At 44.5% G+C, this 27,718-nt stretch overlaps 1 protein-coding gene across 1 annotated transcript in view; it reads right to left on the bottom strand.

Moving 5' to 3' along the window:
* The window catches only part of NAT10 (N-acetyltransferase 10), a 41,811-nt gene that overhangs the window by 10,866 nt on the left and 3,227 nt on the right, over positions 1-27,718 (bottom strand). The window contains exons 2-19 of the mRNA XM_017849689.1: positions 27,470-27,592; positions 26,973-27,064; positions 23,588-23,759; positions 21,992-22,114; positions 19,957-20,018; positions 17,589-17,703; positions 17,380-17,487; positions 13,279-13,412; positions 12,025-12,118; positions 11,469-11,567; positions 8,277-8,413; positions 4,643-4,767; positions 4,061-4,211; positions 3,379-3,475; positions 2,466-2,582; positions 1,492-1,593; positions 1,326-1,400; positions 624-740 (exon numbers count right to left, since the gene is read on the bottom strand). Coding sequence (XP_017705178.1) covers positions 624-740; positions 1,326-1,400; positions 1,492-1,593; positions 2,466-2,582; positions 3,379-3,475; positions 4,061-4,211; positions 4,643-4,767; positions 8,277-8,413; positions 11,469-11,567; positions 12,025-12,118; positions 13,279-13,412; positions 17,380-17,487; positions 17,589-17,703; positions 19,957-20,018; positions 21,992-22,114; positions 23,588-23,759; positions 26,973-27,064; positions 27,470-27,577 — 2,028 coding nt within the window. The 5' untranslated portion in view covers positions 27,578-27,592. The remainder of the gene's footprint in view (positions 1-623; positions 741-1,325; positions 1,401-1,491; positions 1,594-2,465; positions 2,583-3,378; positions 3,476-4,060; positions 4,212-4,642; positions 4,768-8,276; positions 8,414-11,468; positions 11,568-12,024; positions 12,119-13,278; positions 13,413-17,379; positions 17,488-17,588; positions 17,704-19,956; positions 20,019-21,991; positions 22,115-23,587; positions 23,760-26,972; positions 27,065-27,469; positions 27,593-27,718) is intronic.

Raw genomic sequence — 27,718 nt, 5'->3', positions numbered from 1 at the left:
CAATGCAGCTTCAACTTCTGGGGTTCAAGCAATCTTCCCACCTCAGCCTCCCAAGTAGCCAGGACTACAGGTGTGTGCCACCACGCTCAGCTAATTTTTGTATTTTTTGTAGAGACGAAGTTTTGCCATGTTGCCCAGCTGCTTCGACTTAAATAAAAGCCCCTTGCCTAGCTCCCAAATAGACATACTATGAAAATCAATGAATGCACATGAAAGGCTGTCACAGTTACTAGTATCAGTCATTCTTACCAAGGAATGACAGAACTTCCCTTAGTCTGAGTGTAGGATGAAAGAGGAGATTATAGAGCAGTGATTCTCAAACTTGAATAAGCATCAGAATCACCTGAGACTCTTGTTGAACTAGAGATTACAGGGTCTACCCCAGAGTTTCTGATTCAGTAGGTCTGGAATGAGGCTCAAGAATTTACATTTTTAACAAGCTGCCAGATGATCCCAATGACACTGATCTGAGGATCTCAAGTGTTCGGTTGGAGAAAGCAGCAGTAGAAGAAAATGAGAGAGGGGCCCAAAGCTCTGGACTGGTTTTTGCTGATGCCCCTAAAAACCCAGAAAATTATCCTCCCAAGAAGCAGGACACAGAAAGTTCGTCAAAAGATGCTTACCTCACTGCTTACGATGTGAATTTCCTGTGGTGTCTCAAGGACCTTTTCCTCCAGACAAGGAAACCTGCCTTCGTAGTACATCTGCAGCAGCTGCAGAGCACGGTTGCCATAGCCCATCTAGGAGTAAACATGAAGGGGAAGAGGCAGAGGGAAGAGAGCTGCTCTCAGTCTAAGCCACGGTGACTCCCCTGTATTGCTTCTAGAGAACCTTCCCTCCCCGTCAAACTGCACGGGGCAAGAGAACCAATGAAGTTCCTCAATGAGGTCAAAGCAGAGACGCTATGACTGAAAGCATAGACCCGAGTTCTTAACACTGGTCTAGCCCATCAAGAACAGCCACTTGAGGGTAAGGATGGCTGTGGTTTCTGGTCTCCAGATGGGCAAGCCCAAAAGAAAGGCAGTTTCCGTACCACTGCCTGAAAAGGAAGCTTCTACAGCCAATTACTCAGTGAGGTGTTCTAAGAAGGTAATTTTGGTATGCAGGTCTGGTTCACAAGTCCTTGTTCTCACAAAGGAAGAGTGGGCATATGCCATCATCCTGTCCACCTGCCCACCCCGAACCCTGGCTAAATTCTTCAGAGCAGGGAAGTGCTTACACTTCACTTGCTTCTGCTTGACCATCTTCTTATTCCAACCATCAAGTAACCCCGCCCTAAAGTGCCGCCAGCAACACGGCTTCAGGGGAGCCTGAGGACACATTACCCCTTGATAATCCGGGTGAACAGCAATGCGAACGACCCTTCCACCAGAAAGACCACCAAAGTCTGGATCTTGGAACTGTGTGGGAGATACAAACCAATAACCTAGCAACACAGACATCTTCGGACACCGCCAGCTTCCCTCAGACATGCCAGGGAAAGCCCATCACCTGTTCTGACACTGTCCATGGAATCAGGTCCCCTGAAGCCTTCTTGCCTCGAGACAGACTGTTCAAGATGGACTGGCGAGAAATCTCCCCTTCAAGGCACACCTGTGGGGGAAGCAGGACAGTGCAGGAAGAAAGGCCAGCTCTGATACACAGCCCACTCGCAGAATAAAGCTTGCTTCTCGGACTAGGCCAGTTGTTTCCACCCCGGTGTTCAGGTTTAACCCTGACACTGACTGACACATCCATTCCTAACAGGAGCTTAACTACCATGCCCCATGTTACAAGACAGAAGACAGCGTCCTGACCCAAAAAGTAACAGCCACATTGGAAGAGAGTCTCGATGCATGTTGTGAGTGTGTCAATGTCATCAAGACACAGGATGCTCATGAGGCTCTGTACAGAACAGCACAAGTTCAAAACAACTCAAATGTCTAGCAGGTGAATGGTTGAACAAATCATGGTACATGCATATAATGAAATACTACACAGCTTTTAAAACTTATGTAGATTATGAGTATTTTATACACTGCCTAAAAGTAAAAGCAGATTACTAAATACTGCGTTCCCATGTATATGAAAAGGAAAAGTGATACAGAAATGCATAAATACATCCATGCTAGGCATTAAAAATTTGTTCCCCAATCTGTAGCCTCTAATGCAAAAAGCACCATGTATTGCTTTTGTAATAAAGGGAGAAAACAAACAAGTCTGTTTGTGGAAGAAGCTGTGAGTCAACATAAAAGAGTGGTCGATTCTGGCTTTTCCCCGTCCACGAACAGCGGAGCTTTGGGTGTCTAGTGGCGCTGACCTCTTCCAGTGCACCCTAGTCACCTGTCTCAGCAGACCCAGCCCCTTGGTTCCAGACTAGGACTCCACAATTTCAAAACTCCCACAGTGCAATTATTGAGCCACTAATTCCTGATGCCTCAGTGGTTCCCCAAATCACTGCCACAAGGATGCCTCTGCTCCTATACCTGGATAACAGCAAGCACTTCTGGAAGGGCATTCTGGGTGGGGGGCACGGGAGGCAGAAGGCAGAAGAGATGGTGAGCAGGTGCATCGGAGAGCATCTGGAGATCATTGGGAGAGTTCTGTGGAAGCCAAACACGGGTCAGTGAGAAGCAATCTTCCTCTTGCCCTTTACGCAAGAGGTTCGATTCAGAACCACAGGATGACTGCAGTATTGCCTTCTCCAAAGATAAGTGAGGAGCTCCAGCAAAGCACCTTTCTAGTATTTTGGCAAGTCTGAGACTCTTCATAACAAGTTAAGTGGAACTTAGCCTCAAACGCCTACTGTCTTCTCACCCCAAGCACTGAGGCTGGACAGCAGAAGAGAATTTATTTAGCACTATGTATTTCACAGCTAGGAAGTGAACTTTTTACAGATAAGAGGCTGCTATTTCAGGAAAAACTGTCACCACTTCTAACGCCAACTCTTCAAGCCTTCCGTTACAGGCTGTTCATAAAATACTACCTAGACATTCAAAAGTATCCTTTTAACTAACCCTTTCGTTTTTAAGAGTTTCAGATATTCTAAACTCTCAAATGCACTGTTTCATAAAAATAGCCCAGAGCTACAAAGCTGGTCTCAGGTCAAACTGCACCACCGGGCCACAACTGCAATGTCACCTCATCCTATCAGTTTAGTAGGCAGGCAAGAAATGAAAGCAGCCCTTTAAAAATGGGCACGGCTTTCCACCCTGTCCAGCTACTGCATGGAGTTCCACGCTCTATACCTACACACAGCAAGATCAATGGACCTCATCAATGTCCCAATGGAACAGTCACCTAAGCCACTACGTAATAAAAGATGTAAATCAGGTAAAAGGGGACTGCCAAATGCTGAAGCTCCCTGCTGACATTCACACAAGGGCTAGCTGCAGTTACCTTGTAGTGAGAAGCCACGTAGAGGGCCATAAGCCGTTGGAGGAAAACTTCAGAGGCCTTGTGGTAGCAAAAGAGGGTATCTCTATTAACATAGTAGCTGGGTCTGGAGTTAAGAAACCAAAACCAAACAAGCAGCCCAAGACTGGTCATACTACTCTCTGGAGGCAGAACAAATTTCCCCAGCTGGGAACAGGAGCTCAGTGTCCTAAGCAGAAACACATAAAAGAAGGAAGAAGAGGGCCGGGCGTGGTGGCTCACACCGGTAATCCCAGCACTTTGGGAGGCTGAGGCAGGCGGATCACAACGTCAGGAGTTCAAGACCAGCCTGACCAACATGGTGAAATCCGTCTCTATTAAAAATATAAAAATTAGCCGGGCGTGGTGGCGCACGCCTGTAATTCCAGCTACTCGAGAGGCTGAGGCATGAGAACTGCTTGAACCCCGGAGGCAGAGGTTACAGTGAGCCGATATCGTGCCACTGCACTCCAGCCTGGCAACAGAGCGAGACTCTGTCTCAAAAAAAAAAAAAAAAAAGAAGGATGAAGAGAAAAAGGAAATTGAAAATGTTCAACTTTCCCCTTTCTCTAGAGCAGCATCCTATGAAACAAAGGGCCCAAATCCTTTGAATTCTTACACCGCCCCTCTCCTTTTCACAGGGCCAGTGAAACCTAGAGGAGGATACAGTTCACAAGCCTCAGGCAAGGGGCAGCCTGAGACTATCCGAGTGATGTTGAGGCAATCCAAGCACAGCAAGTCATTCAGCCACTTCTCCACTGCGTCCCCAGGGGCGTATCGGATTGACTCCTGGAGGGAAACCTCATGCAGTGTCCGTGCTGCTCCCCACAATCACACACACAAAAGAAGAAACAATGATTAAATATGTATTGTCTAAAAAAGCAAGGAAAAATGTTTCACTTTATATTTGTCCCATGGTGGCCAGAGATGTGTGGTAAGAATTTAAACTGGGTGGCTTAAAATTGTTTTTGGTGGATATTCAACTTGCCACAATACCAACCTCAAAGGGATCTCAAAGCAACCATGCCCTGAGACAAGGACACACAAGGGCCCTGCCATCAGAAGGCCCTAGTCTGGCTCCCATCTGGTCACTGGCCGAGGAAAACTACTTCTCCTCTTGGGGACTGAACCTCCTAGCCTGATGGTGGGAAGGTTTGGTGCTGCTCATGATGTCACAGGGGAAGCGAGGATCGGCAAGTCTGAAGGGCCTTGCTGTAAACCGCGGGGCCCGGCTCAGGTTCTGGGGTACCTGATGCCAATCTGGCTGTCGTCGTGGTCTTATTCTCAGCGGTGGTGCTGACCTGGCTCTGGGCGCTCTGTTGACGGAGCTGCTGAATTAGCTTGAGGGACAGTGACCGGCCAGTGCCCTCATAGCTAGAAGCAAAGGCAAAAGGAATCAGGCATGAGGTACCAAATCCACTGTCTAGGAGGGGACAGAGAGCTGCTTTCCTCCACCTGCTGAAACATCAGATCCCTGCTTCCCCCAGGACAGCCTTGCTCATCTCTGAACTTCCAGCACAGCAGGCACCTGTCCAGAGGCGGCGGGGTGGCACGGTGGCTCAGTGAGGGGCCACCCAGGCCTGGGCTCACATCCTGGCTCATCTACTTAGTATCTTTGGGCAAGGAGTTCAATCTCTTTTAGCCTCATCTTCAAGGGGGGACTATTCTATACACCTCATAGGACTGTGATGTGAACTTAAAAAATAAGGACTGGAAAAAGGGTGTAAGTAAAGCCTTTAGCATAAAGGCTTTAGGCAGTTTTAGTGAAGCTGGAACAAAGTTAAATGGTCAACTAACGGAGCTGCTTTTGGAAGTACAGTGCATAAGGAAATGAACTGAGAACATTTCCAGTTTGGGTAATAAAACAAATCCACCACCTCAGAAATTCCCACTTAAAAGGTGACATAAAACAGCTTTAAAATGTTGGGAAAAAATTAAATCATCTATAATCTGATAACTCAATCAGCTTTCATTGTTGAGTCTTCTTCTCGTCTTTAGTCACAAGCATATGTGACCAAAGGGTACACAGAGCCCTTTTTTTCATTACCTCATTTCATAATACTCATTATTATATTCAAAGACTGTAAAATACCTCCTCTTAATTATAAAAGCTAGAATGAGTGTTTTATTCCCACTCTCCACCCCACATAACAAAGCTCTCCCAAAGATACTCCATTTACTTATTTAAGAAAACAGAGTAAGCACAAGCAACAAAACTTAAAAACTTTTGTCATCAAAGGACATTATAATAAAGACGGTGGCCGGGCGCAGTGGCTCATACCTATAATCCCAGCACTTTGGGAGGCGGGTGTATCACCTGAGATCAGGAGTTTGAGACCAGCCTGACCAACATAGTGAAATCCTGTCTCTACTAAAAATACAAAAGTTAGCCGGGCATGGTGGTACACACCTGTAATCCCAGCTACTCGAGAGGCTGAGGCAAGAGAATCGCTTGAATCTGGGAGGTGAAGGTTGCAGTGAGCCAAGATTATGCTACTGCGCTCCAGCCTGGGCAACAGAGTGAGAGTCTGTCTCAAAAAAAAAAAAAAGAAAAGAAAATAAAAGAAAAGAAAAGAAAGAAAGTGAAAAAACCCATAGAATGGGAGAAAATTTTTGTAAATCACATCTGATAAGGGACCTGCTATCAAGAATATATAAAGAACCCTTACAAATCATTAATAAAAAAGACAACCCAATGAGAGACATGAACAGAGGATATGAATAGACATTTCTCCAAAGAAGATACATGAGTGGCCAACACGCACATGAAAAGAGGCTAACATCATTAGTCACCAGGAAATGCAAATGAAAATTATAATGAGAGGTCACTTCACACCTATTAGAATGACTATAATCACAATGAAACATAAAAAGTGTGTGAGATAATACAGAAAAGTCAGAACCCTCACACACTGCTGGTGGGAATGTAGAATGTGCAACTGCTTTGTAAGAGTCTGGCAGCTCCTCACATGGTCAAACACAGAGTTAGCCCAGTAGTTTCACTCCTAGGTGTATCCCTAAGAGAACTGAAAAACACGTCCATGCAAAAATCTGCACGCTAACGTTCAAAGCGATTATTAATAATAGCCAAGAGGGAGAAATAACCCAAATGTCCACCAACAGATAAAAGGAAAAATAAAATGTGGTATATCCATACAATAGAATACTATTCAACCACAAAAAGGAATGAAATACTGATATATGCTACAAGTCAGTCATGGAAGACCACATATTTTATAATTCCATTTATATGAAACGTCCAAAATAGGCAAATCTATGGCTACAGAAAGTAGATTAGTGAATCCCTAGGGTTGGGGGGTGTGGAGGAACTGGAGGAGGATGCACAGGCTTTCTTTATAGGGTGATAAAAATGTTCTAAAATTGGTTGTGAGCATGGTTGAACAACTCTGTGAACGTACTAAAAACCATTAAATTACATATTTTAAATGGATAGATAGTACAGTATGTGAGTTATATCTCAATAAAGCTGTTCAAAAAATAAAAACCCATTTTATTTCAGTATTTTCAGTGTAAGCAAAAGTCACAATAAATCTGCATACCAAGAATATTTTTTTTTTTTTTTTTTTTTTTTGAGACATGAGTCCCTGGCTGTGTCACCCATGGCTAGGAGTGCAGGTGGTGCGATCCTCGGCTCACTGCAAGCTCCGCCTATAACCGGGTCCCACATGTCTCCCGTCAGCCTCCGAGTAGCTGGGACTACAGGCGCCCGCCACCACGCCCGGCTAATTTTTTGTATTTTTAAGTAGAGACGGGGTTTCACCGTGTCAGCCAAGATGGTCTCGATCTCCTGACTCGTTGATCCGCCCGCTTGGCCCTCCCAAGAGTGCTGGGATTACAGCTTGAGCCAACCGCGCCCGGCCACAGAATAATCTCTTTAAGATGTGATTTCCATACAGAAATCTTCCCAATATTGGAGATATGTGTTTAGTGACCTCAAAAGATTTCACAATACATTGCTATATTCAAAAGCAAATTAAAATGTTTTTGTTCAAATGAAAAAAGTAAATGCAGAGAAAATGTACAACAAAATTCTAACAAAATCTATCTCCAGATGGTTGAATTACAGGTGATTTTTCTTTCTTTTCTTTTTTTTTTTTTTTTTGAGACAGAGTCTTGCTCTGTTGCCCAGGCTGGAGTGCAGTGAGGCAATCTCGGCCTCACTGCAGCCTCCGCCTCCTGGGATTAAGCAATTCTTCTGCCTCAGCCTCCTGAGTGCTGGGATTACAGGCACCTGCCACCACACCCAGCTATTATTTTGTATTTTTAGTAGAGACGGGGTTTCACTATGTTGGTCAGGCTGGTCTCGAACTCCTGACCTTGTGATCCACCGGCCTTGGCCTCCCAATGTGCTGGGATTACAGGCGTGAGCCACCACACCTGGCTACAAGTGATTTTTCTTTTGCTTACCTGTTGTAATTTTTCAATAGCAAACATTAAATATTTCAAATTTAAAATTAAATATTTCAAATTAAAAAAAACACTCATGTCATTATGAGCTTGCTTTCTTATGATAATTATAGTACTTTAATACCATATTTTCTAAGATATAAGGTATTGGTATTGCCATCCATGTATTTTTCAACATTTTATCACACTTACAGACAGAAGCACACACTCAGCACATAAGACTAAAATTCTTCAGTCTTATGCTGCCCATTTCATGTTGGGCCAGAAACGTGTAACAGTTCATTAAGAGAGCAGTTTCCATTTGCAGAAGCCCAGTAGAGAGTGAAGCAGCCCCAAACACTCAGAGACTCTGAGAATCAGACTTAGCTGTCCAGGCCCAGGTCACATCCGCTACATGCCCCTGAATCTGCAAGAGCCTGCCACGGGAGTAAGGACTCCTGCTCATGGTGCCTTACCCGTTGATGGTGGATGCCATGAAAACAAGGTAGGGGCCAAGGAGGTTCTTCACCAAGGGGAGAGGGATGGCGGCGGCTTCATCAATCACAACTAGTTCAGCCTGGCCCAGTTTCACAGCATCTGCAGGATGTATATACTGTGGGGAAGGAAAATTTAGATTATTAGCATAGCGAACTCATGTCACAGCTGCGATTACTGGTGACTCATCATAAAGGCTGTTCTCTTTCCTCTCTCTGCCTGTTTCCTTCTCTCCTCTCACTCCTCCTTTCTACTTTTTCCTGGCAGGGCAAAAATGGGATGGGCTTGGAGTCAGACACCTGGGTTCAGAGAGTTCAGCCCCTGATCATGTGACCTTGGACAAGTCACTTAATCCCACAGTGCCTCAGACTCCTCCTCCTGTAAAATGAAGGAAATACCTATCTTATGGCTGCTTGAGGGAAAATAAAGCAGGTATGTAAAATGCCCTGCCCAGTGCCTGACTCACAGTGCTGATAGATAGATGGGGGCTTCTTTTCCTTTCTCTGTCTCCTCATGTTTTCCCCCAGCCTCAGATAAGGGAAGCCGATGAGCTCAAGGCACAGCTCGACCCCAGTGGTGGCTAAAGAGGAAGATGTCGGATTTTTCATGCCGGGCACTGTGCTCCCTGCTCTGATGGCATGATTATAAAGGCCAAGTCTCCCTGCTGACAGACATTTCTAGAACTTGTTATTTTCTTAATACATGCACACTTACATATATTTATGCATACAAACAACCTCTTCAGTTTCTTCAGGGCTTCCTGCTAAGTTTAAAGTGGTTTGAAAAGCAATGAGGAGGTATCTTATAGGAAACCTGAATAACCAATTAACATAAACAAAGATATTCAACCTCACCAATAATCAGTGAAATGCTAAAGACAGCAGGGAGATACCATCTCCCAAAACTTAAACAGCTGTAAAACGTCCAGAGTTGGTGAGCTCTTAGAGAAATTAAAACTCAAATGAATGCTGGCATGGGGGTAAATTGGTATAAACACTATGAAAGAGAATTTGGTAAATTTTAAGAAAGCTGGAAAACTACACAATCCTAAAACCCAACAATTCCACTTTGAGAAACATACATGTAAATATAATTTACTTATATAACACCTAAAGATGAATCAACCAGATCTACAAGCTTTAATCTGCATAGATCTTGAAAACAAATTTTAGAAAAGGAAAGAGGAAGGAGGACAAGTGTAGTATGTTACCACCTATGGACAGATAATTATGTAGTAAACATAGAAACACATGAACTGAAAGGACACACACCAGCATCAGAAATGAGTCACCCCTGGGGAGGGACAGAAGGGAATAGGACGGAAAGGGGTTGAGGGACTTCAGCTGTATTTGTGATGTTTTAGTTATTTAAAACAAAAATCTAAGTGACATTTAAAATATGAAACAAACACCGCAAACATCAAAATGTCAACAATACTTAAACCTGAGTGTTGGGCACCTGAATGTTATATTGGTCTCTGCACTGTCCTATACATTTGAACTATTTCGTTGCAAATAAGATGTTCTAACTGCTTTGCAACAAGTTGATGAGCCAGGGAGGCGGCAACCTCACCCATTTCTTTTTTTTATTTTTTGAAACAAAGCCTCACTCTGTCGCCCAGGCTGGAGTGCAGTGGAATGATCTCGGCTCATTGCAACCTCTGCCTCCAGGGTTCAACCAATTCTCGGGTTCAACCAATTCCCCTGCCTTGGCCTCCTGAGGAGCTGGGATTGCAGAAGCATGCCACCATGCCTGGCTAATTTTTTTACATTTTAGTAGAGATGGGATTTTACCACGTTGGCCGGGATGGTCTCCAACTCCTGACCTCAAGTGATTCGCCCACCTCAGCCTCCCAAAGCACTGGGATTACAGCCATGAGCCACCGTGCCCGGCCAACCCCACTCATTGCTAGCAGCAGAATGTACATCCTCAACAGGGCCCCAGATCTTAGATTCTTCAAGGGAAAAACCAAACAAGCATCTCATAAAAGCAGCAGAAAGCAGCCCCCCAAGGGAGGTGAAGCCAACTTTTATCTAATATTCTTCTTTTTCTCAATGTTGAGACCAAAGAGAGGCCTGAAAGGAACACAAATGGAACCTCATAAAGTAAGGTCACCTCCTCTGTGCTCACACTGGAGACAAAAGAACTCTGGTAATATGAGAGAGTATTTGATTACAAATTCAAGAAGGAGCAAGGCCCGAGGCAGGGCATTTCACAGAAATGTTTTCCTTCTTCAGTTTGTGTATTTTTCTTGAGTTTTAACAGGTCTCTGTGTTCTCATTGCCTGCAGCCTGACCCTCACCAACAGCAGCCTGTCCTCCTCCCAGCTGGGAGAATCAAGCAAAAGTGAGAAGAAATATACAGAATGAAGAGATTCTAGAAAGAGACTAGTAAGAAAAAATTAAGGTAAAGGGCATAAACACTTAATATTGTTTATAATCTGGCCTCTGATAAACAGGTATAACTTACTGACATGCATATACATATGCTTTGACAGGCATAAAATGCTAGGGTACAAACTGCCAAATTCACCTGGCTCACTTCCCAACCCAATTCCAAAAATAATCAATGAACCTCCTCCAGTAAGAGCCCATTAGTCTCAGTCCATCTGTAAGCCCGTCACCTCATGCCTCTCTTAGAGATTTAGCAAACCTGCAGCCTTTGGACAAGTGCAGACCATTCAGGCTTACAGAGTGCTAGAGATTTTTAGAACTTTCGGGAAAACACTGTTTAAAAAAGAAAATAGGCCACTGGCTAAACCACAAAGATTCAGAGCACATTTTGCAAAGTTCTTTTTTTCATTTAAGCTGTAAGGTTATTGTTCTAGTTACAGATGCAACATTTCAAAAACTGCAATAACTAAGCAAAGTTAGAACTGATGTCAGAAGAAAGATTCTCTTTTAATTAATCAGCATACTTTCCACCCCACTTATTCCATATTCAAAGGACAAAAACACAACTTTTCAATCTAACTACATATATTTGTTAGTTTGCTGAATTTTTTTTTTAAAAGAGGCTGAAAATCTGGAACAGGTTTAGCAAACAACACCACCATTGTCTAAAAGAGATGCAATTACACAAGACATACATGTCTATAACAGGAAACATCTTAGAGCCAGTAAAATACAGCAAGACACTGGCCCTGCACATCAGGGTCTGAGAACAAGCCTCACCTGAATAGTCTGCCTGTGTTCTCGAAATACATTCACTCTGATCACTGCTTTGTTAAATTCAGGATTTAGAGATTGGATAATCTCATAATCCAGATGTTCCTGGTGGGGAGTCAAACCAATGACAAACTTTAGAAACAAGTTTTAGAAACCAAATATTATGAAAGTAAGAAAGCATTCTAAAGACCTCACTTGGATTTAAACCCAGTACTGTATCAAAACAGAAATCTTTTTTTTTTTTTTTTTTTTTTTGAGATGGAGTTTTGAGCCCAGGCTGGAGTGCAATGGCGTGATCTCAGCTCACTGCAACCTCTGCCCACCCTGGGTTCAAGTGATTCTCCTGCCTCAGCCTCCCGAGTAGCTGGGATTACAGGCATGTGCCACCACGCCAGCTAATTTTGTATTTTTAGTAGAGACGGGGTTTCTCTATGTTGGTCAGGCTGGTCTCGAAGTCCTGACCTCAGGTGATCCGCCGCCTCAGCCTCCCAAAGTACTGGGATTACAGGCATGAGCCACCACGCCTGGTCCAAAATACAAATTCTTAATCCAAATTTCCTACCTGATATTGCAGAGCATCAAACCCTTTAAATACAAATTCAAACAGAGTATGGAGGTTATCAGGGCTTGGGGAGGTAACGAAGATATTGGAGTACCTACAGAACAAAATAAAAGAAGGATTTTTAAGAAATTAGGAACATTTCAAAGAAACAATTTAAAAAAGAAAATATTTTTGTTTGCTCCTGTCCCAAAAGTGATAACCAGAGGTAACAGCAAGGGAAAAAGCCAGGACACCTTTTGGGAAGGAAAGTAAAGCAACTCCAGACATTTAGCTACCAACATCTGTGAAAGCAAATTGCTTAGAAGCACTGTGGAGACAACGCCCTCAGTGTGCAGAACAGACAGACTGCTCCCCAATCTAGGGCACTGCTACAATAAGTAGTTTCACGCCCATCACTAGCTGTGCTGAAACTTTCAAATGGTGAAGCTGGAGAGCTCAATCGGTGCTCAGGCCAAGGCCAAAGCTAACCTCCAAGTTAGCTTTGCCTTGCTGAGTATAAAGGATGCTAACAGCAGATGCTAATGCCTAAGAGACTGCTACAGCTAGAGCAGCACGAAGAACGAAGGACAAGGAGTCAGGAGCTAAGCTCAAGCCCCAGCTCTACCAGCACTGACTTGCTGGAGGATCTTGGGTAAATCCCTGGAACTCCCCAAGCCTGGGTTGATTCATCTATAAAATGCCCACAGAGCTCTAAAGAGCACCAAGGAAGATAATGCACAAAAGCAAACACAGTAAGTTCTAGGTACATTATTATGGCTGAGAAGTTGGAAGAACATACTCTACTGGCAGTTGCATGTATCTTCCATACCAAATAGAAAAGAACAGAAAGTAACATCACACCTAAAACCAGCTCCTCAGAAGCCAAAGAAAGCTTCTCTTAATCAAAATCATTAAAATGTCAAACTTGTACTTTTCTCAGTCAGCAAGGCTGGTCACACATGTTCTCATGCCCTGAGAGGTGCAAAGTTTCTTACTCACATTTCTTTGCTTCTGCATGTTTGTTCAACTATAAATAGCGATTACAAAGGCCCTGGTATATATGTGTCTATGTTTCCACACAAGTAAACATGCACCTTTAGGGTGGGTTGGGGAAACAGCGCTGCTGTTTCCTGGCAGGAAATCAAGACCTAGAGAAATCACACACTGAACCCACTCAGAACTAGGAACGTGAGATACCAGTCCTCTGACCCCAACCCTGCACACTACCCCCACAGCGCCCAGAGTTCCTAAAGATGGAGGATCGAATCCCCTTACCCAAATGCCACCGCCCCAGCAATCGCCAATCCCAGGGCTGCAGATTTTCCCCGTCCTCGGGCAGCTGTGAGTGCAACAGTACTCCTCAGGGTCTTTTCAGAGATACCCTCAATAAATTTCAAGACAGCTTTGGCCTGTGGAAAGAGAGACACATTAGGTGAACTCCAAGAAAGGTCCAAGTTTCTGCCATTCACCACCATCACTGTGGAGAAGTGAGGTTGATGCCAGGCTAAATAAGAGGGCAGCAGTTCCTGCAGGCCAGAGAGCACTGCTCAGCACCTGGACTTCTCACTCCCTTGGTCATCTCCTGTCAGTCTCAAGGCCTTCAGTACCAATTATTAATAGATGCTGATAATTCAAATTTACAGCTTCAGTCTGGAGCATTTCCCTGCACACCAGACTTTTTTTTTTTTTCTCTAAGATGGAGTTGCGCTCTTGTTGCCCAGGCTGGAGTGCAGTGGTGCGATCTCAGCTCACTGTAACCTCTGCCTCACAAGTTCAAGCGATTTCTCTGCCTCAGCCTCCTAACTGGGATTACAGGTGCGTGCCACCAAGCCCGGTTAATTTTTATATTTTTAGTAGAGATGGGGTTTCGCCATGTTGGCCAGGCTGGTCTCAAACTCCTAACCTCAGGTGACCCGCCCACCTTGGCCTCCCAAAGTACTGGGATTAACAGGCGTGAGCCATGGCGCCTGGCCCACACCAGACTTTTTTTTTTTTTTTTTTTTTTTTTGAGACAGAGTCTCGCTCTGTCACCAGGGGCTGGAGTGCAGTGGTGCAACTTCCACCTCCTGGGTTCACTTCAACCTCCACCTCCTCAGCTCACTTCAACCTCCACCTCCTGGGTTCAAGCGATTCTCCTGCCTCACCCCTCCCAAGTAGCTAGGATTACAGGCACGCACCACCACACCCAGCTAATTTTTGTATTTTCAGTAGAGACAGGGTTTCACCACGTTGACCAGGATGGTCTCCATCTCTTGACCTCGTGATCCGCCCACCTCAGCGTTCCAAAGTGACGGGATTACAGATGTGAGCCACCGCACCCAGCTGACCCACACCAGACTTTTATACACATGCAACTGCTTCCTGCACATTCCCATTTGTACACTACAGATCTCAAACTTCAAACTGAACGCCTGAAGTTGCCCCAAACCTCCTCCACCTAGTCTTTCCCATCTCAATTAACTGTTCAACTGCTTGGGCCAAAGTCTCCTCAGTTCTTCCCTGATAACTTGATTCGTCAGCAAATCCTGTTACCTTCAAAACATATATAAAATCCTACCATTCCTTACACCACTATCCTCCTCTACTGCTCTCTACTGCTCTGCTCAAAGCCACCACCCTATCCTTCTTCCATCATGACAGCAGCCTCCTGACCAGTCTTCCTGCTGCCATCCTCACCCCACCAGTCTATATTCAACACAGCAGCCATAGGATCCTCTTAAGAAGCAGCCTAGGGATGCCTCTGGACACTATGGACATAAAAGCTTCCACTGCTCCCATCTCTTATAGAGTAAGTGCCAAAGCCCTGCCAGTAGCCTGAAAGATCCTCCAAAAATCTCCTCCTCCACACCCACTCACCCTGCTTCAGCCCCTCGGCCTCCCTGCCAGGCCTGGAACACAGAGGGACATCCCTACCCCAGGCCCATGCATGTGCTGCTCCCTCTGCCTGAAGCACTGGCTCCCCAAGAGCCACAGGGCTTGTTTCCTCACCTCACCTCCTTCATGGCTTGGCTCCAAAATCACCTCCTACATGAGGCCACCCCTGCTCCCTGTATGTAGAACCGCAGCACTCTACCCTCATCTGTCATGCCCTATCCCTCTTTGCAACGTTTTCTTTTTCCCCATTGTACGCAGCATCTTCTGCTTCACCACATGATCTGCTCATGTCTTTCATTTACTGACTGTCTCATCTCACTAGGAGGCAAGCTCCATGAAGCAGGCGCATCCCTCTTGTCTACTGCTGGGCCCCAGTGCCTAGAGGAGAGCCTAGAAGTAAAAGCAAGATGCCAGTGACACTGAAGGACAGGAGCCACTAACTACTTAGGGCCCAAACTTTGCTCCTCAGCTGGATCTGTGCTGGGAATATGTCTTTGAGGGTGGGAGGAAGGCCAGATGGTCCTGAGGAAGTCTGCCTAGGCAACGATGCTAAGAAGACACTGAAGAGACACAGGCCAAGGTAGATGGAAGGGGAGAGGCTTCGGGAAGCCAGAGTTTCTCCAGATGAAAACACTCAAAGGGAATCCAGGTCCTACTTACCTTGGCCTTGCCTGAAGGCTATATTTTACCCTTTTGTTTTATATTATGGAAGTTATAAACTCTGAAAAATCCAATGACATAACAGAAAGGTACCAAATCTAGACTAAAATGCATCCTAAAATGAAGAACCAATATAAAAAAGGCCAAAATCCAACTAAAAAGTGGACAGAAGAAACAAGCAGACTGGCTGACCAAAAACAAAAAACAAACAAACAAAACCAACAGCAACAACAACAAAACAACAGATGACCAATAATTGTATGAAGGAGGTATCCTCCTCTCTTCTAATTAAAGCAGCAACACCAATTAAAACAATGGTCCTATGTTCTCATATCAGATTGGTAAAGACTTACAAGTTTAACAGGAATCACTGTTGCAAGGGTGTAGGGAAAAAGGCATTTCCACACACTGGATAGTTCCATCAACTGGTACAACACCCATGTGAATACACACAACCTCTGATCCAGCAATTTCTCTTCTGGAAACGTATTCTAAACATAGTGCCCACAGACTTATCTGTAAGAATCCCCTAAGAGCGCTGTTTCTAATAGTGGAAATGCTGGAAACAATCCAAATGTCTCACAGTGGACCACTTCCACTCTGTAGTGTGACCCCTTTGCATTTAATTCATTTATGTGCATGAAAAAAGAGGCAGCAGGATACATAATAAACTGTTAACAGCAGTTGTTTCTGCAGAGTGAAACTGCCAAGTGGAAACACCACTTCTTATTTTTTTATGTACTCTTTTTCTATTAACTTCTTGTTTTTTGGTCATAGGCCATTTGTTTTCTTATAACACTACTTAACTAGAATCAGTCTCTCCTGCTTTATCCTATCGCTCACTCCTTCTCTTTTGGATAAAGAGGGTACCAGGAAGTGAATCAAAAAAGCCTAGGCCCTGCAGCCAGAGCTGCATAAAGAGCGATGTAGCTGCTGATCGTATTTCCAGAATGAAAAGGGAAGCCAGCCTGCTGGGACTCAGCCCTAAGTGGGAGGTGTCACTGCAGCTATCTTCCTTCTCAAGGGCAGCAACCCATGTTGCTCATTTGGCTCAAGCTGACCTAGAACCCTGAACACACCTGACAGTTCAAAGACCTCTGGGCTGTACCCAGTCAGTTCCCATCATGGCCCAGGAACTACCAGAGAAGCCAAGTTTACCAGTGCAGACCACCTCGGTGAGCACAGAAATGCATCCTGGTAGCTCTCACCCAGCCTGCTATTTGCACTCAAAGACCAGGTACATATCACCCCAGAGGGCCTGGCCCTTATCAGGCCTCACACTGGAACCAGGGTAAATACCAGACTAGGGGCCTCAAGTTCTCCTCTCACTTCTGAATAAGCTATAGGCAAAAACTTTATATTATCAAAACTTAACTGAAATTGAAGAACACAGGTATATTGCCCACTCTTGGAAAAAGTGGTGAGAGGATTCCTCTTTCAATGTAATCTGTCCAGATGTAGTGGACCATGCCTGTAATCTCAGCACCTTAGGAGGTTGAGGCCTCAACCCCTGCTTGAGGCCAGGGGTTGGAAGTTACAGTGAGCCATGATCATGGCACTGCATTCCAGCTTGGGTGACAGAGCGAGACTCCGTCTTTTAAAAAACAATAATTCATCTGCTCCATCTGTCCCCTGACTAGAGGGGGTAATCCCTAGACTTCTTTTGTGACTCAGACAACATGAAATAGCCCTACTGTTGCTGAGCACACACGAGTACGAGCAAGGGGAAAAGTCCCCTTCTCCAGGGAGGGTCTGAGTCTTGGGTCAACGTACCTTGGCTTCTGTTGCGCTCCGTATGCTATACTCTACCTTTGTGTTGGAAGTTCTGAGCACCACACTCACCTGGTCTACAGTCTTACAGCAGTCCACCAACACACCCACAGGCTGGGTGTCCTGCAAGCTCTCCTTCAACTCCCTCAGCTCCAGATCGGAAGGACCAAGACTCTCATCCTACCAGAGAGCGGAGAAGGGGAAGGTCTGTCACTGCCACAGGAAGAACAACAGAGAAAACATAGCCTCCCCCAGATTCCTGGACCCCAGCACAGACTCACCGGAGTCCGGGGAGGCAGGGCCTCAATGGTGGCAACGTGGGAGGAGATGGGCAGGATATTGAGTTGGTCATCAATGACGAGACACTTCTTACAAGAGGCCAGAGAGAGAATAAACCTGAGAAACAAAACTGCTGCAATGAAGTGCTGGAGAGGGCATGCAAGGTCTACACAGAGTATAACTTTTCTTCAAAAAATCATGTGGCCCCAAGTGTCTCTAAGAAAGCCAGAAAAAGCTAAAACCCAGTTGGAGAGCAGCGTGAGATGATTCAGCACCTCCTCCACAAGGCACCTGAACATACTTTAAACAGCAAATCAGAAAACCGAGAACTCATCCCAGGAGATTAATTATAAGCCCTCCTGTTGTGCATGACTGCCACTCTTCCCTAGGCCATGGGGCCCTCCCCTCATCCTCCCAGTCTTGCTCTTTAGCACTGAGGTGTTTCAGGCTATCCTTAAATGGGGAATTCCAAACCCAACCCCATATGATCACCAGTCACACAGGGAAAAAACACAAATGAATTCACCTTCTGTCACTAGGAAAAAGAAATAAAAGGAACAAGGGGAAAGGAAAGCTCCCCAAAGAAATACAATACAAACGTTCTTGCATGCAGGAAAAAAAAATGTGTTTGACTATAAAATTCAAACATCCTCCCATTGCAAGAAAAGGATTTCACAGGCTTCTGTTGTATTCAGTAGCACACAGCTGCTCCTCCTGATCTGCTCATTCTACTGAGTTAGTGCATCACAGATGGTTAAAATGAGAAAGGCCCCCAGGGTTCATCAGGGCTCAGATTTCTACACCTCAGCACTACTGACATTTCGGACCACATAATTCTTTGGTGTGGAGCTGTCCTGTGCACCACCGGTTGTTCAGCAACATCCCTGGCCTCTACCCACTGGATGCCCACGGCACCCACCACCACCCTCCCAAAGTCATTACAATCAAAACATTTCCAGACATTGCCAAATGTCCCCAGGGGGCCAAATGGCTCCAGATGAGAACCACTGATTTAGATCAAATTTTCCTAAGGCGTTTCACAGGGTGCTAACTGGTGTTCCCACCCCGCCAAAAAAACCTGTGGTAAGATAAATTTGGGAAACAATCAGTTAAACAGGTCCCTGCTGCTGCAAGACTTTGCAGAGATTACAACAGGCTAGGGTAAATCTTCATAAAGGAAAAACAGTATCTGTGTTTCCCAGACATATATGGTCAAATTCTCCTCACATAGTCCCTCTCAAAAAACTAGTGTTCTATGGCCGGGCACAGTGGCTCACGCCTGTAATCTCAGCACTTTGGGAGGCTGAAGTGAGCAGATCACTTGAGGTCAGGAGTTCGACACCAGCCTGGCCAACATAGTAAAACCCCACCTCTACTAAAAACACAAAAAATGGCCAGGCACGGTGGCTCATCCCAGCACTTTGGGAGACGGAGCGGGGGCAGATCATTTGAGGTCAGGAGATCAGGACCAGCCTGGCCAACATGGTGAAACCTTGTCTCTACTAAAAATACAAAAATTAGTCAGGCATGGTGGTGGGCTCCTGTAATCCCAGCTACTTGGGAGGCTGAGGCACAAGAATTGCTTGAACCCGGGAGGCAGAGGTTGCAGTGAGCCAAGATCGTGCCACTGTACTCCAGCCTGGGCATCAGAGCGAGACTCTGTCTCAAAAAAATAATAACAATACAAAAAATTAGCCGAGTGTGGTGGCAGGCACCTGAAATCCCAGCTACTCGGGAGGCTGATACAGGAGAATCACTCGACCCAGGAGGCAGAGGTTGCAGTGAGCCAAGATCGCGCCACTACACTCCAGCCTGGGCAACACAGTGAGACTCCGTCTCGAAATAAACAAATAAATAAATAAATATTTAATTTCAGATAACAAATTGTGTATCATATTTGAAATTATGGGTGATCCTTTGCTCGGAAGAAACACTTTGTCGCCTTTTTCTGCCTCTAATTACATCTCACCACCCCCCATATTTTCTTATCATTTTACTATGCCAATATGTCATATCCATAATAAAAGTTTGGAAAACTAGTGTTCTATGAAATATCTTCTGGGAAACAGTGATCCAGAAAAATCACTCCTTTAAAAGATGAGTAAGCTAAGAGCCAGAGAGAGTAACTTGGTTTAACTGAACTGTCAGGGCCAGCAGCAAGACAAAATTGAGGTTTCCTGGCTCCAACTTTCTACTACATTTCACTGCTTCCAGTTAGTCTCACAACTGCTGCTGCTGTCAAGAATTTCATCATTTTTGGAATCTTGTACTACTTTCCCCAATGCAAAAGCAAAGCTTTCAGTTGAGTCCAAGATAAAAATATCCCTCCCAATGTGACTGCCCCACAATTGGGAGGAACTATAGACCTACCTTTCATTAAATCTTCCCACCACATCCTGATGGGCCTCAGTTCTGTACCTGGAATGCACATCCTAACAAAGAAAGACAACATCCATTAACAAAGGCATGCAAACAGTGCTGAGGACCAGGGTCCAAATACAAAGCTCTATCCAAGGAGACATGGGCAATCTTGCTGGAAACAAAATCACTCCCACACACCCTGCTGTGCCAAGTGGTATTTGCTAAAACTGGGATCAGACACCGTATGCAATGTTACTTATTAAAATCTTTCACTTTTCCACATTTTTTTCTAGCATCCTAAGTTATATTCATTTCATAAAACTGGCATGCTGTGTGCCAGATATGCTGTGTATACACTAGTGAACAAAGCATGATCTCTGTTCTCATGGCACTTGGAGTGTAATGGAGGAAGAAAAATGAGTAGATACATATACATTTTGGCAAATGCTACATGTGAAATACAGACTGCACGGATAGCAAGTGGGGGTCACTTATGTAGGGTAATGAGGGAGGGCCTCTCTGAGATAAGCTGAGGCCTGAAGGGTAAGTAGGTAGCCATGTAAGAGAGAGAGGAAGAACAAACTGATGTGAACACAAAGTCATTCATTCACTCTCAAATATCTAAGGAATGCTTACTAAATGCCAGGCACTGTTCTAAGATCTGGAAAGGTAACAGCAAGGAAAACTAACTCTCTGTTCCAATCAAATTTATTTATTTATTTATTTATTTATTTTTATTTTTTTACTTTTTGAGACGGAGTCTTGCTCTGTCGCTCAGGCTGGAGTGCAGTGGCGTGACCTCAGCTCACTGCAACCTCCACCTCCTGAGTTCAAGCGATTTTCCTGCCTCAGCCTCCCTAGTAGCTGGAATTACAGGTGTGTGCCACCATAAGTGGTTAATTTTTTTTGTATTTTTGGTAGAGATGAGGTTTCACCATGTTGGCCAGGCTGGTCTTAAACTCTTGACCTAAGGTGATCCGCCCATCTCAGACTCCCAAAGTGCTGGGATTACAGGCGTGAGCCACTGTGCCTAGCCTTCCAATGAAATTTAGAGACTAGTACAGAAGGACAGACTAATAATAATAACTTTAGGTAACTGTCAAGTGCTCTGAAGAAAAATAAAGCCGGTTAAGGAGTGACAGGCAGAGCTGCCTACTGTAAACAGGGTGTGAGGAAAGACCACACGGATGAGGTGATATCTGAGCAAGGACTTGAATGCAATGAGGAAGTGAGCCAGGCAGAGGTCCAGAGGAAGCACATTCCAGTGGGAACAGCAAGTGTCAAGGCTCTAGCATGAGTGTGTGCTGGGCATGCCTGAGGACGTTCGAGGAGGCCAAAAGGGCTGTAGTGCAAGTGATGATGGGAGAAGTAATGACAAGAAACAGCCCCTAAGATTTGAGGAAAGTTCATTTCATCAGACCAAGTCCAAGCCGACCACCATTACAGAGCTGTTGGGCATGGGCATGACTTAAAACTTGCCTCTGAACACTGACTTGGCAACACTGATAGAGAGAGGAGACCAGCTCTGCATCAGTGAGACATATCCCTAACTCCTCACCACGTCCTCAGTGTCTTTTGCTTTGGGAGAACAGAATATCTGCTGGAGTTGAAATTCTTGCCAAACTGGGAGTACAACTAGCAAATGTTCCTTAGTCATCCATTAGGATAAGGGCCAGTGAGGAGTCTGCACGTGGTCCTTTTTTTTTTTTTGCAATACACAAATTTAGGCACTGGCATTGCTCCTTATACAGTATTATTCCAGAAAACTTAACTACATAAAAGCTGCATCATATCTGAATCTCACTGGTGTAGAATTTGCAAATGCCTGAAAACAAAGGTGAAATTAAGAGATTCCTAGGCACACTCAGGGACCCTGAGATTTAACTGCAGTGACTTTTTCACTAGTTAAAATCAAAGAGCTCTTAGCCCTGAGGCTGTGCTGGCTACTCACTGGAGCTGCCCAACAGGAATTCTTTAAAGAAAGCAGAACACAGCCAAAACAGATTTACTTGAACCCTCACAAGTTAAAAAAACAGTTGCTTACCATGGTCATTGTGTACAACTGCTTGAGTGAGTTCATGGTCCGTAGGAGGATGACCACTAGCCCACCACCTTCCACTGTTTCTACAGTCCTGGCCAGCAAGTTTGGAGTTAAGGCTTCGAAATCCTGGAAGAAGGGGGTGTGAGAAAGGGTATTCATGCGAATACCAACCCAAGGGACTTTTTTTTTGAGATGGAGTCTCGCTCTGTCACCCAGGCTGCAATGCGGTGGCACAATCTTGGCTCACGACCCACCTGGGCCTCCCAAAATGCTGGGATTACAGGTGAGCCACCGCACCTGGCCCAACCCAAGGGACTCTTAACCAAAGCAAGGTGATAAGGCAAAAAGACGACTTCAGAGCATAAAGCTAAGACCGTACTTCTTCCCACCTTGACTTCCCAGGATACACACACGGGGCACCACAGAAGAGGACCGAGCCCCCGAATATATGAATACCTGGTTTTATATGCCAAAAATGGGTCTCTTATTAGAGACACTGTTTTATATGTCAAAAACCTCTCTGATAAAATCTGATTTGGAAACAAATTTTCCAACCTTCATTGATTCACACTTGAATTTCAGAAACATCTTACATTTTCTGACATTTATAGCCCAAACCTGTTTGACAAAACTATACCACATGGGGGAGCTACTGCTCCCAGGAGTCATTACTCAGGCAATTGATCAAGGCAGCAAGCAGAAGACCGCTCCCTACGAATCAGTGATCACCCAGGGCATTCCCCTGAGTAAAGGTGAAAGAGGCAAAACGCCCTCTTTTTTGATCTCCAAGGTGGGAAGTAAGCCAGGAGTACAGGAGACAACCCATATTTTCTGAGGTATGTAACTCGACATAATAAAGGGCACAGTCGTAGGTGTATATAATGAACACAATGAATGTGGGGATTTGTGCTTAATTTTGTCTTGTCTTTTTTGGGAGAATGGGGAAGGGAGGTGGCACAGGAGTCAAAGAAACAAAGAATAAAACAAAGACCACCAGAGCTTACACGCACATGCATACACACACACATACAAAGTGACACTTAGTCTATTAACTTGCCAGGCAAGAGAATACACACCAGTGCAGAAATTCACCAAGTAGTCTCTGAGAGATAAAGTGAGGAGTTTTTAAGGGCTAGAAAGGGGGAGAGGGGCCTTCATGGTGGGTATGCTACTCAGGCACTCTGGACAGGACATTTAAGTGCTTTGGTCTGTATTCCAGTTGGAAAACAAGTCCTATTGCTCACTGGACAAGAAAGTCTTTGGTGAACGCCAATAAGGACCTGGGGTCCTAGAGGCACGCAAAGTCTCTGGCATTTGCTTTATCAGCTTTAGCTAGTTAAAACCAGTTATAACAATCCATCACTACAGTTCCGGTGTCTCTAGACAAGTGCTGATTTAAGTAGAAAATTCTCTTTTTATATGGGGTAAGTAACCAAGTGTACTTTGGAAAGTGGCCGGGATTTCCACTAATAATACTTGGGGATAGGGAATATGGGACTCTCCTCTCCTTACTGTACATTTGTTTCCAGTGGAAAGCCAGGCAGCCCAAGCAACCCTCAAGACTCTGCCTTCAATCACAGGCTAGAGGAAATCACCCACCTGCAGCACACACATGCCGAAGGTATTGCCCAGGATCTTGTGGGTCTCATTGTAGTAGCAGTAGCGAATGTTTGTGGCTGCTATGAAGAGTTCAAAGGGGTCATCCTGCTTTATGTTCAATGTTCCATTCTTTATTTTCTTCTGCAGCTGTCGCATTCTTTTCTTCCGGTGACTGCAATCACACGCCCCCAGTCCCATGAGAGTCAGTTAACCAGAGAGGCTAAAGAGTTGGAACCAGGGGACAGGCTCAGTGATCACCCACTTAGACTTTCAGAGCTAGTAGGGAACTTGAAAGTGTAAGGTCCACTTCAGGTGGAGGGCAGTGGAGAGGCATTAGAGTGCTTAAGGGCTTGGAGTAAGAGTGATAAGTCTATGTGTGAACACTGCTATTTTGCTCTGTGACCTCGAGCAAATACTTTGCTTTAAAAGTTGGGTAACAGGGTAGCTAACCCTCACATTTGGCCAAAGCCAGAGCTTGAAACCAAACCTGAGCGGCCTCATTATCTCAGTCATAAGCCAATGTTTCAACTACACTGTGCTGTTCCCCAGAGATCCTGGGAAAGACAAGGTGATGGCACATTACTTTATTCATCCTTCCAAGAGGACTTCCTTCCCGAGAATGTGGGATTATGTCTTCAAGGGCAGGTCTTATATAAGACAATAATGATATAGGACACAGGGATCAGAATGGAATCTGGACATCTCTAAGGAATCCCTGAATTTTTTTGGTCTTAAAAACCCTGCATATCCAGCTGCTATTTACCTTTCCTTTACCAAAAGAGAGAACTAGAACGTTCTAGAATGGAGGATTACAGCTGATCAAAATTTTACCATAGTTGTCTAACTTAATAGCTAGAACAAAGGCCCTTCCTCCTGTGGGCCTCTACTTCCTCATCTATGAACCAAGGCAGTGGGTGAGTTTATCTCCACTGTTCCTTCTGGCTCAGGCCTTAAGCCCATGACTTACAAGCAGGCATTAGCTTGAACATAATGCTCCGCCACAGCAAGGCAGGGGTAGGGCGGAAGAGCTATAAGAGGTACAAAATATATTTTAGAAGTGAAGCCAGCTGGTTTAAATTCAAAAGGCAAATCTGCGCAGAAGACTCTGAATTGCCTAATTCCACATCCGTCTCACATTTGCCAAATGAAAAATATTGAAAACCAGAAGCCCTAAAAACTTAAAATTCTGGGATAGGCAGCAAGCCTTATTCTCAATCTGTATTAAAAATGCCTACCTCTCAAAATATGAGAGTATATACAACAGAATACCAATTATGGTTCAAAACCACATACCAGTAATAAACATCTAGATGCTGACAATGCCTAGACAGTGAAATGCTTTTTATTTTCATCTTTGGGTTTTCTGCACTTTTCACATTTCAACAATAAGGCTCTTAAGATTGTCTGGTTTCCTTTAGGCAGAATCCCTTTACTTTAAGACCATAGGACAGGGGCAAGTTTAGCCTCTGGAACTAATTTCAATTAAAATAATTTTAGAGCCTGTTAACAATACATCCAACTCAATGTATACTGAGTACCTATGACAAACATGCTAAAACAGTTGAAAATATGAAAATACAAAGATAAATAGGAGAGGGCTCCTAACTGAATGAGCTTATCACCTGAAAGCAAAAAAAAAAAAAAAAAAAAAAAAGATAAAAGAAAAAAAAATGAACGTTAAGTCACAGTATGTACGTGACTCTATCCCAAAGCAAGAGCATCCAGTGACAAACATTATAGGAGAAGGACAAGTGCAGAGGAAGGTAGAGGAACCATCAGGTATGACTGGGGGGCTCGGGAAAAGTTTCATGGAGGAGGCAGGCCCTGAGAACCAGGGAGGATTTCAGTAGGTGATACCATGGAGGTGGAAGTGGCATTCCAAGCAGAGGAGACAGCATGAGCAAAGAAAAGCAGGGTGGTTACTCACAGCATAAAGCAGCCAGAGCTGGAGACAGGCTTTCAGAGTCAGATCGGAGATGAGCACATTTGGAAATTAGAAGAGTCTCAAGGACAGAATCGCATATGCCAGCTAGGTTTAGAGTAAGGAGACAAGATCCAGGGAAAGAGAAGAGCTCCAGAAGGTAGTCTGAGCAAAGACACTGAAGCCAAAAAACGAGACTATTTCTGAGATGATGCCATGGTGGTTATCTGCCAAGGAAGAGCACTCCCCATCACATCCCAAACTTCTCCAAACACAAAGTTGTAGGTAGAACTTCCAACTTCCTATTATACTATGACCAACCCCACCCTCCTCTGGCCAGGAGTAGGCATCTTTCCACCAGAATTTTGGGAAAAAGTCCAATTTCCACATGGCTGGGCCTGAAACAAGGAAAACTCCAGTGTTGTTTCTACTAGGGGGACAACAGAAAACAGAAAGCTGGTCTGCAGTGAGAAAGCTGGTCTGCATAGAGCAGATATGCCGAGATGACAAATTGAGCTGGGAACATTAGCACTCTGGTTCTAGATCACCCGTGAGCAGGGTTGAAATCTTATCCCCTTGGATTCCAGGAAATATCCCATATACCTCAATGAAATCCCTTTGTGCCAAATTGTATTTGTGTTGAAAGTTCGTTATCTGTGACTAAAAGTCTTGACTACCACAGCTTCAAATAGCCTACCGTCAAATACAACAGTGAACTGGTAGAAGAAGAGGCAGAGCTCTGAAAAGGAGGAGAAAGAGAGAGAAAAGTTGACGCATTAGGCATCAATCTGCTGGGGATGTCTAACGGCACAATTTGATCACAATTATAGAAGCAGAAACCAGACTGCAAAAGTGCTACTAAATGCAAAAGATTTCTGTTTTAAGGTATATGGCAATAAAAATGGGAAGAAATGCTAACCTGAGAGAGAAATCTGGGTATGTAAGTAATCAGCTTTTGATAACAGAAAGATCTGAGCATGTTTACAGGAAGGAGAAAGTTTCCAAAGGATATGGGGTGACCAGTAGAGGAAAGACAATAAGGTCCTGAAAGAGGTGAGGGAGGAGACACAGGGTACATAAAGGGATTTTCCTTGGACATAGGATGAGGCATATCCCCCTCCATGAAAGAAGGGGAGAAAAAAAGAGATAGTGAAAAGGTGGAATAAATTTGAGGTAGGAAAGACAGTTTGAAGGAACTTGCAATGAGATGGGCTTAATCGGCCTAGAAAAGCAGGAAGGAAAACCATATGCAGAAGGGAAGGTATTGGATTTGTGACTTAAAAAGCATGAAAATGATTTGAAACTTATTTTCAGGAATGAAGAAAGGATATCAGCTCCATTTGTCCTCAGAGATAGCACCTCCACTAAAGACCCACAAAAAATATGTCAAGGAATCATTTCCTGGCATTTAACTAATGAGCAGGAATCGTAAGTTGGATAAAACACATGAAGAGCCCAGCTTACCTGCTAAACCCCAGCTCTTTCTTATAACACCACAGCACTGAAGGCCGAGCCTTCACAGTTGCTTTGGATAACATGTGATGAAGTATTACCACCTGCCAAACAAAAAAGTCACAGAATTTCAGGCACAAAAGAGACTTTAGAGACTGCCAGGCTTAAGACCTCATTTGACAGATGTGGAAACTAAATTGAGGGCCAGGGAAGGGAAGTGCCCAAGGTCCCTAGGCGAGCAATGACCAGGTTTGGACTAGAAGCCAGGTCACATACAGTTAACCTTGTGGTCAACCCACCACCCCAGGCTTCAAAAGGTATTAGCTTGTCTGCTAATCAATCTAAATACAGAGAATTCACCACTTCCAGGAAATAAAGGTTCCCACTAGGCATCTTACCAGCCAAAGAGATCTTAATGCCATTATGTCCTGAAACACCAGAGTGCTTAAACACGCTGAGTCTTTTGGACAAGAGAAAAAGTAATTCAGGAAACATTTACCAGTTCATACCTGATCTTTTCCTCGATCTCCGACTACAACAAAGAGAGATCTTTGCCGCTCAGCTACCCCATTCTCAATGAGAATCCGGATTCGGTTATCCACCTTTTTCCGATGCATGGTGAAAAATTATTACTAAAAGAGAAAGAAATACAACTGGCCATGTGCACTAGACTGTCTAAGAAACATTAGCTGGCTGCCTCTTGTGGGGCCAGGGACTGTGCTAGGCATATCTATAAATATTGTCTTACTTAACCCTCT

Source organism: Rhinopithecus bieti, unplaced genomic scaffold (assembly GCF_001698545.2).
Source record: "Rhinopithecus bieti isolate Rb0 unplaced genomic scaffold, ASM169854v2 scaffold_32083, whole genome shotgun sequence".
NCBI lineage: Eukaryota > Metazoa > Chordata > Mammalia > Primates > Cercopithecidae > Rhinopithecus > Rhinopithecus bieti.
The sequence above is the reverse complement of the archived record's forward strand: the minus strand, read 5'-3'. Positions and strand labels throughout refer to the sequence as shown.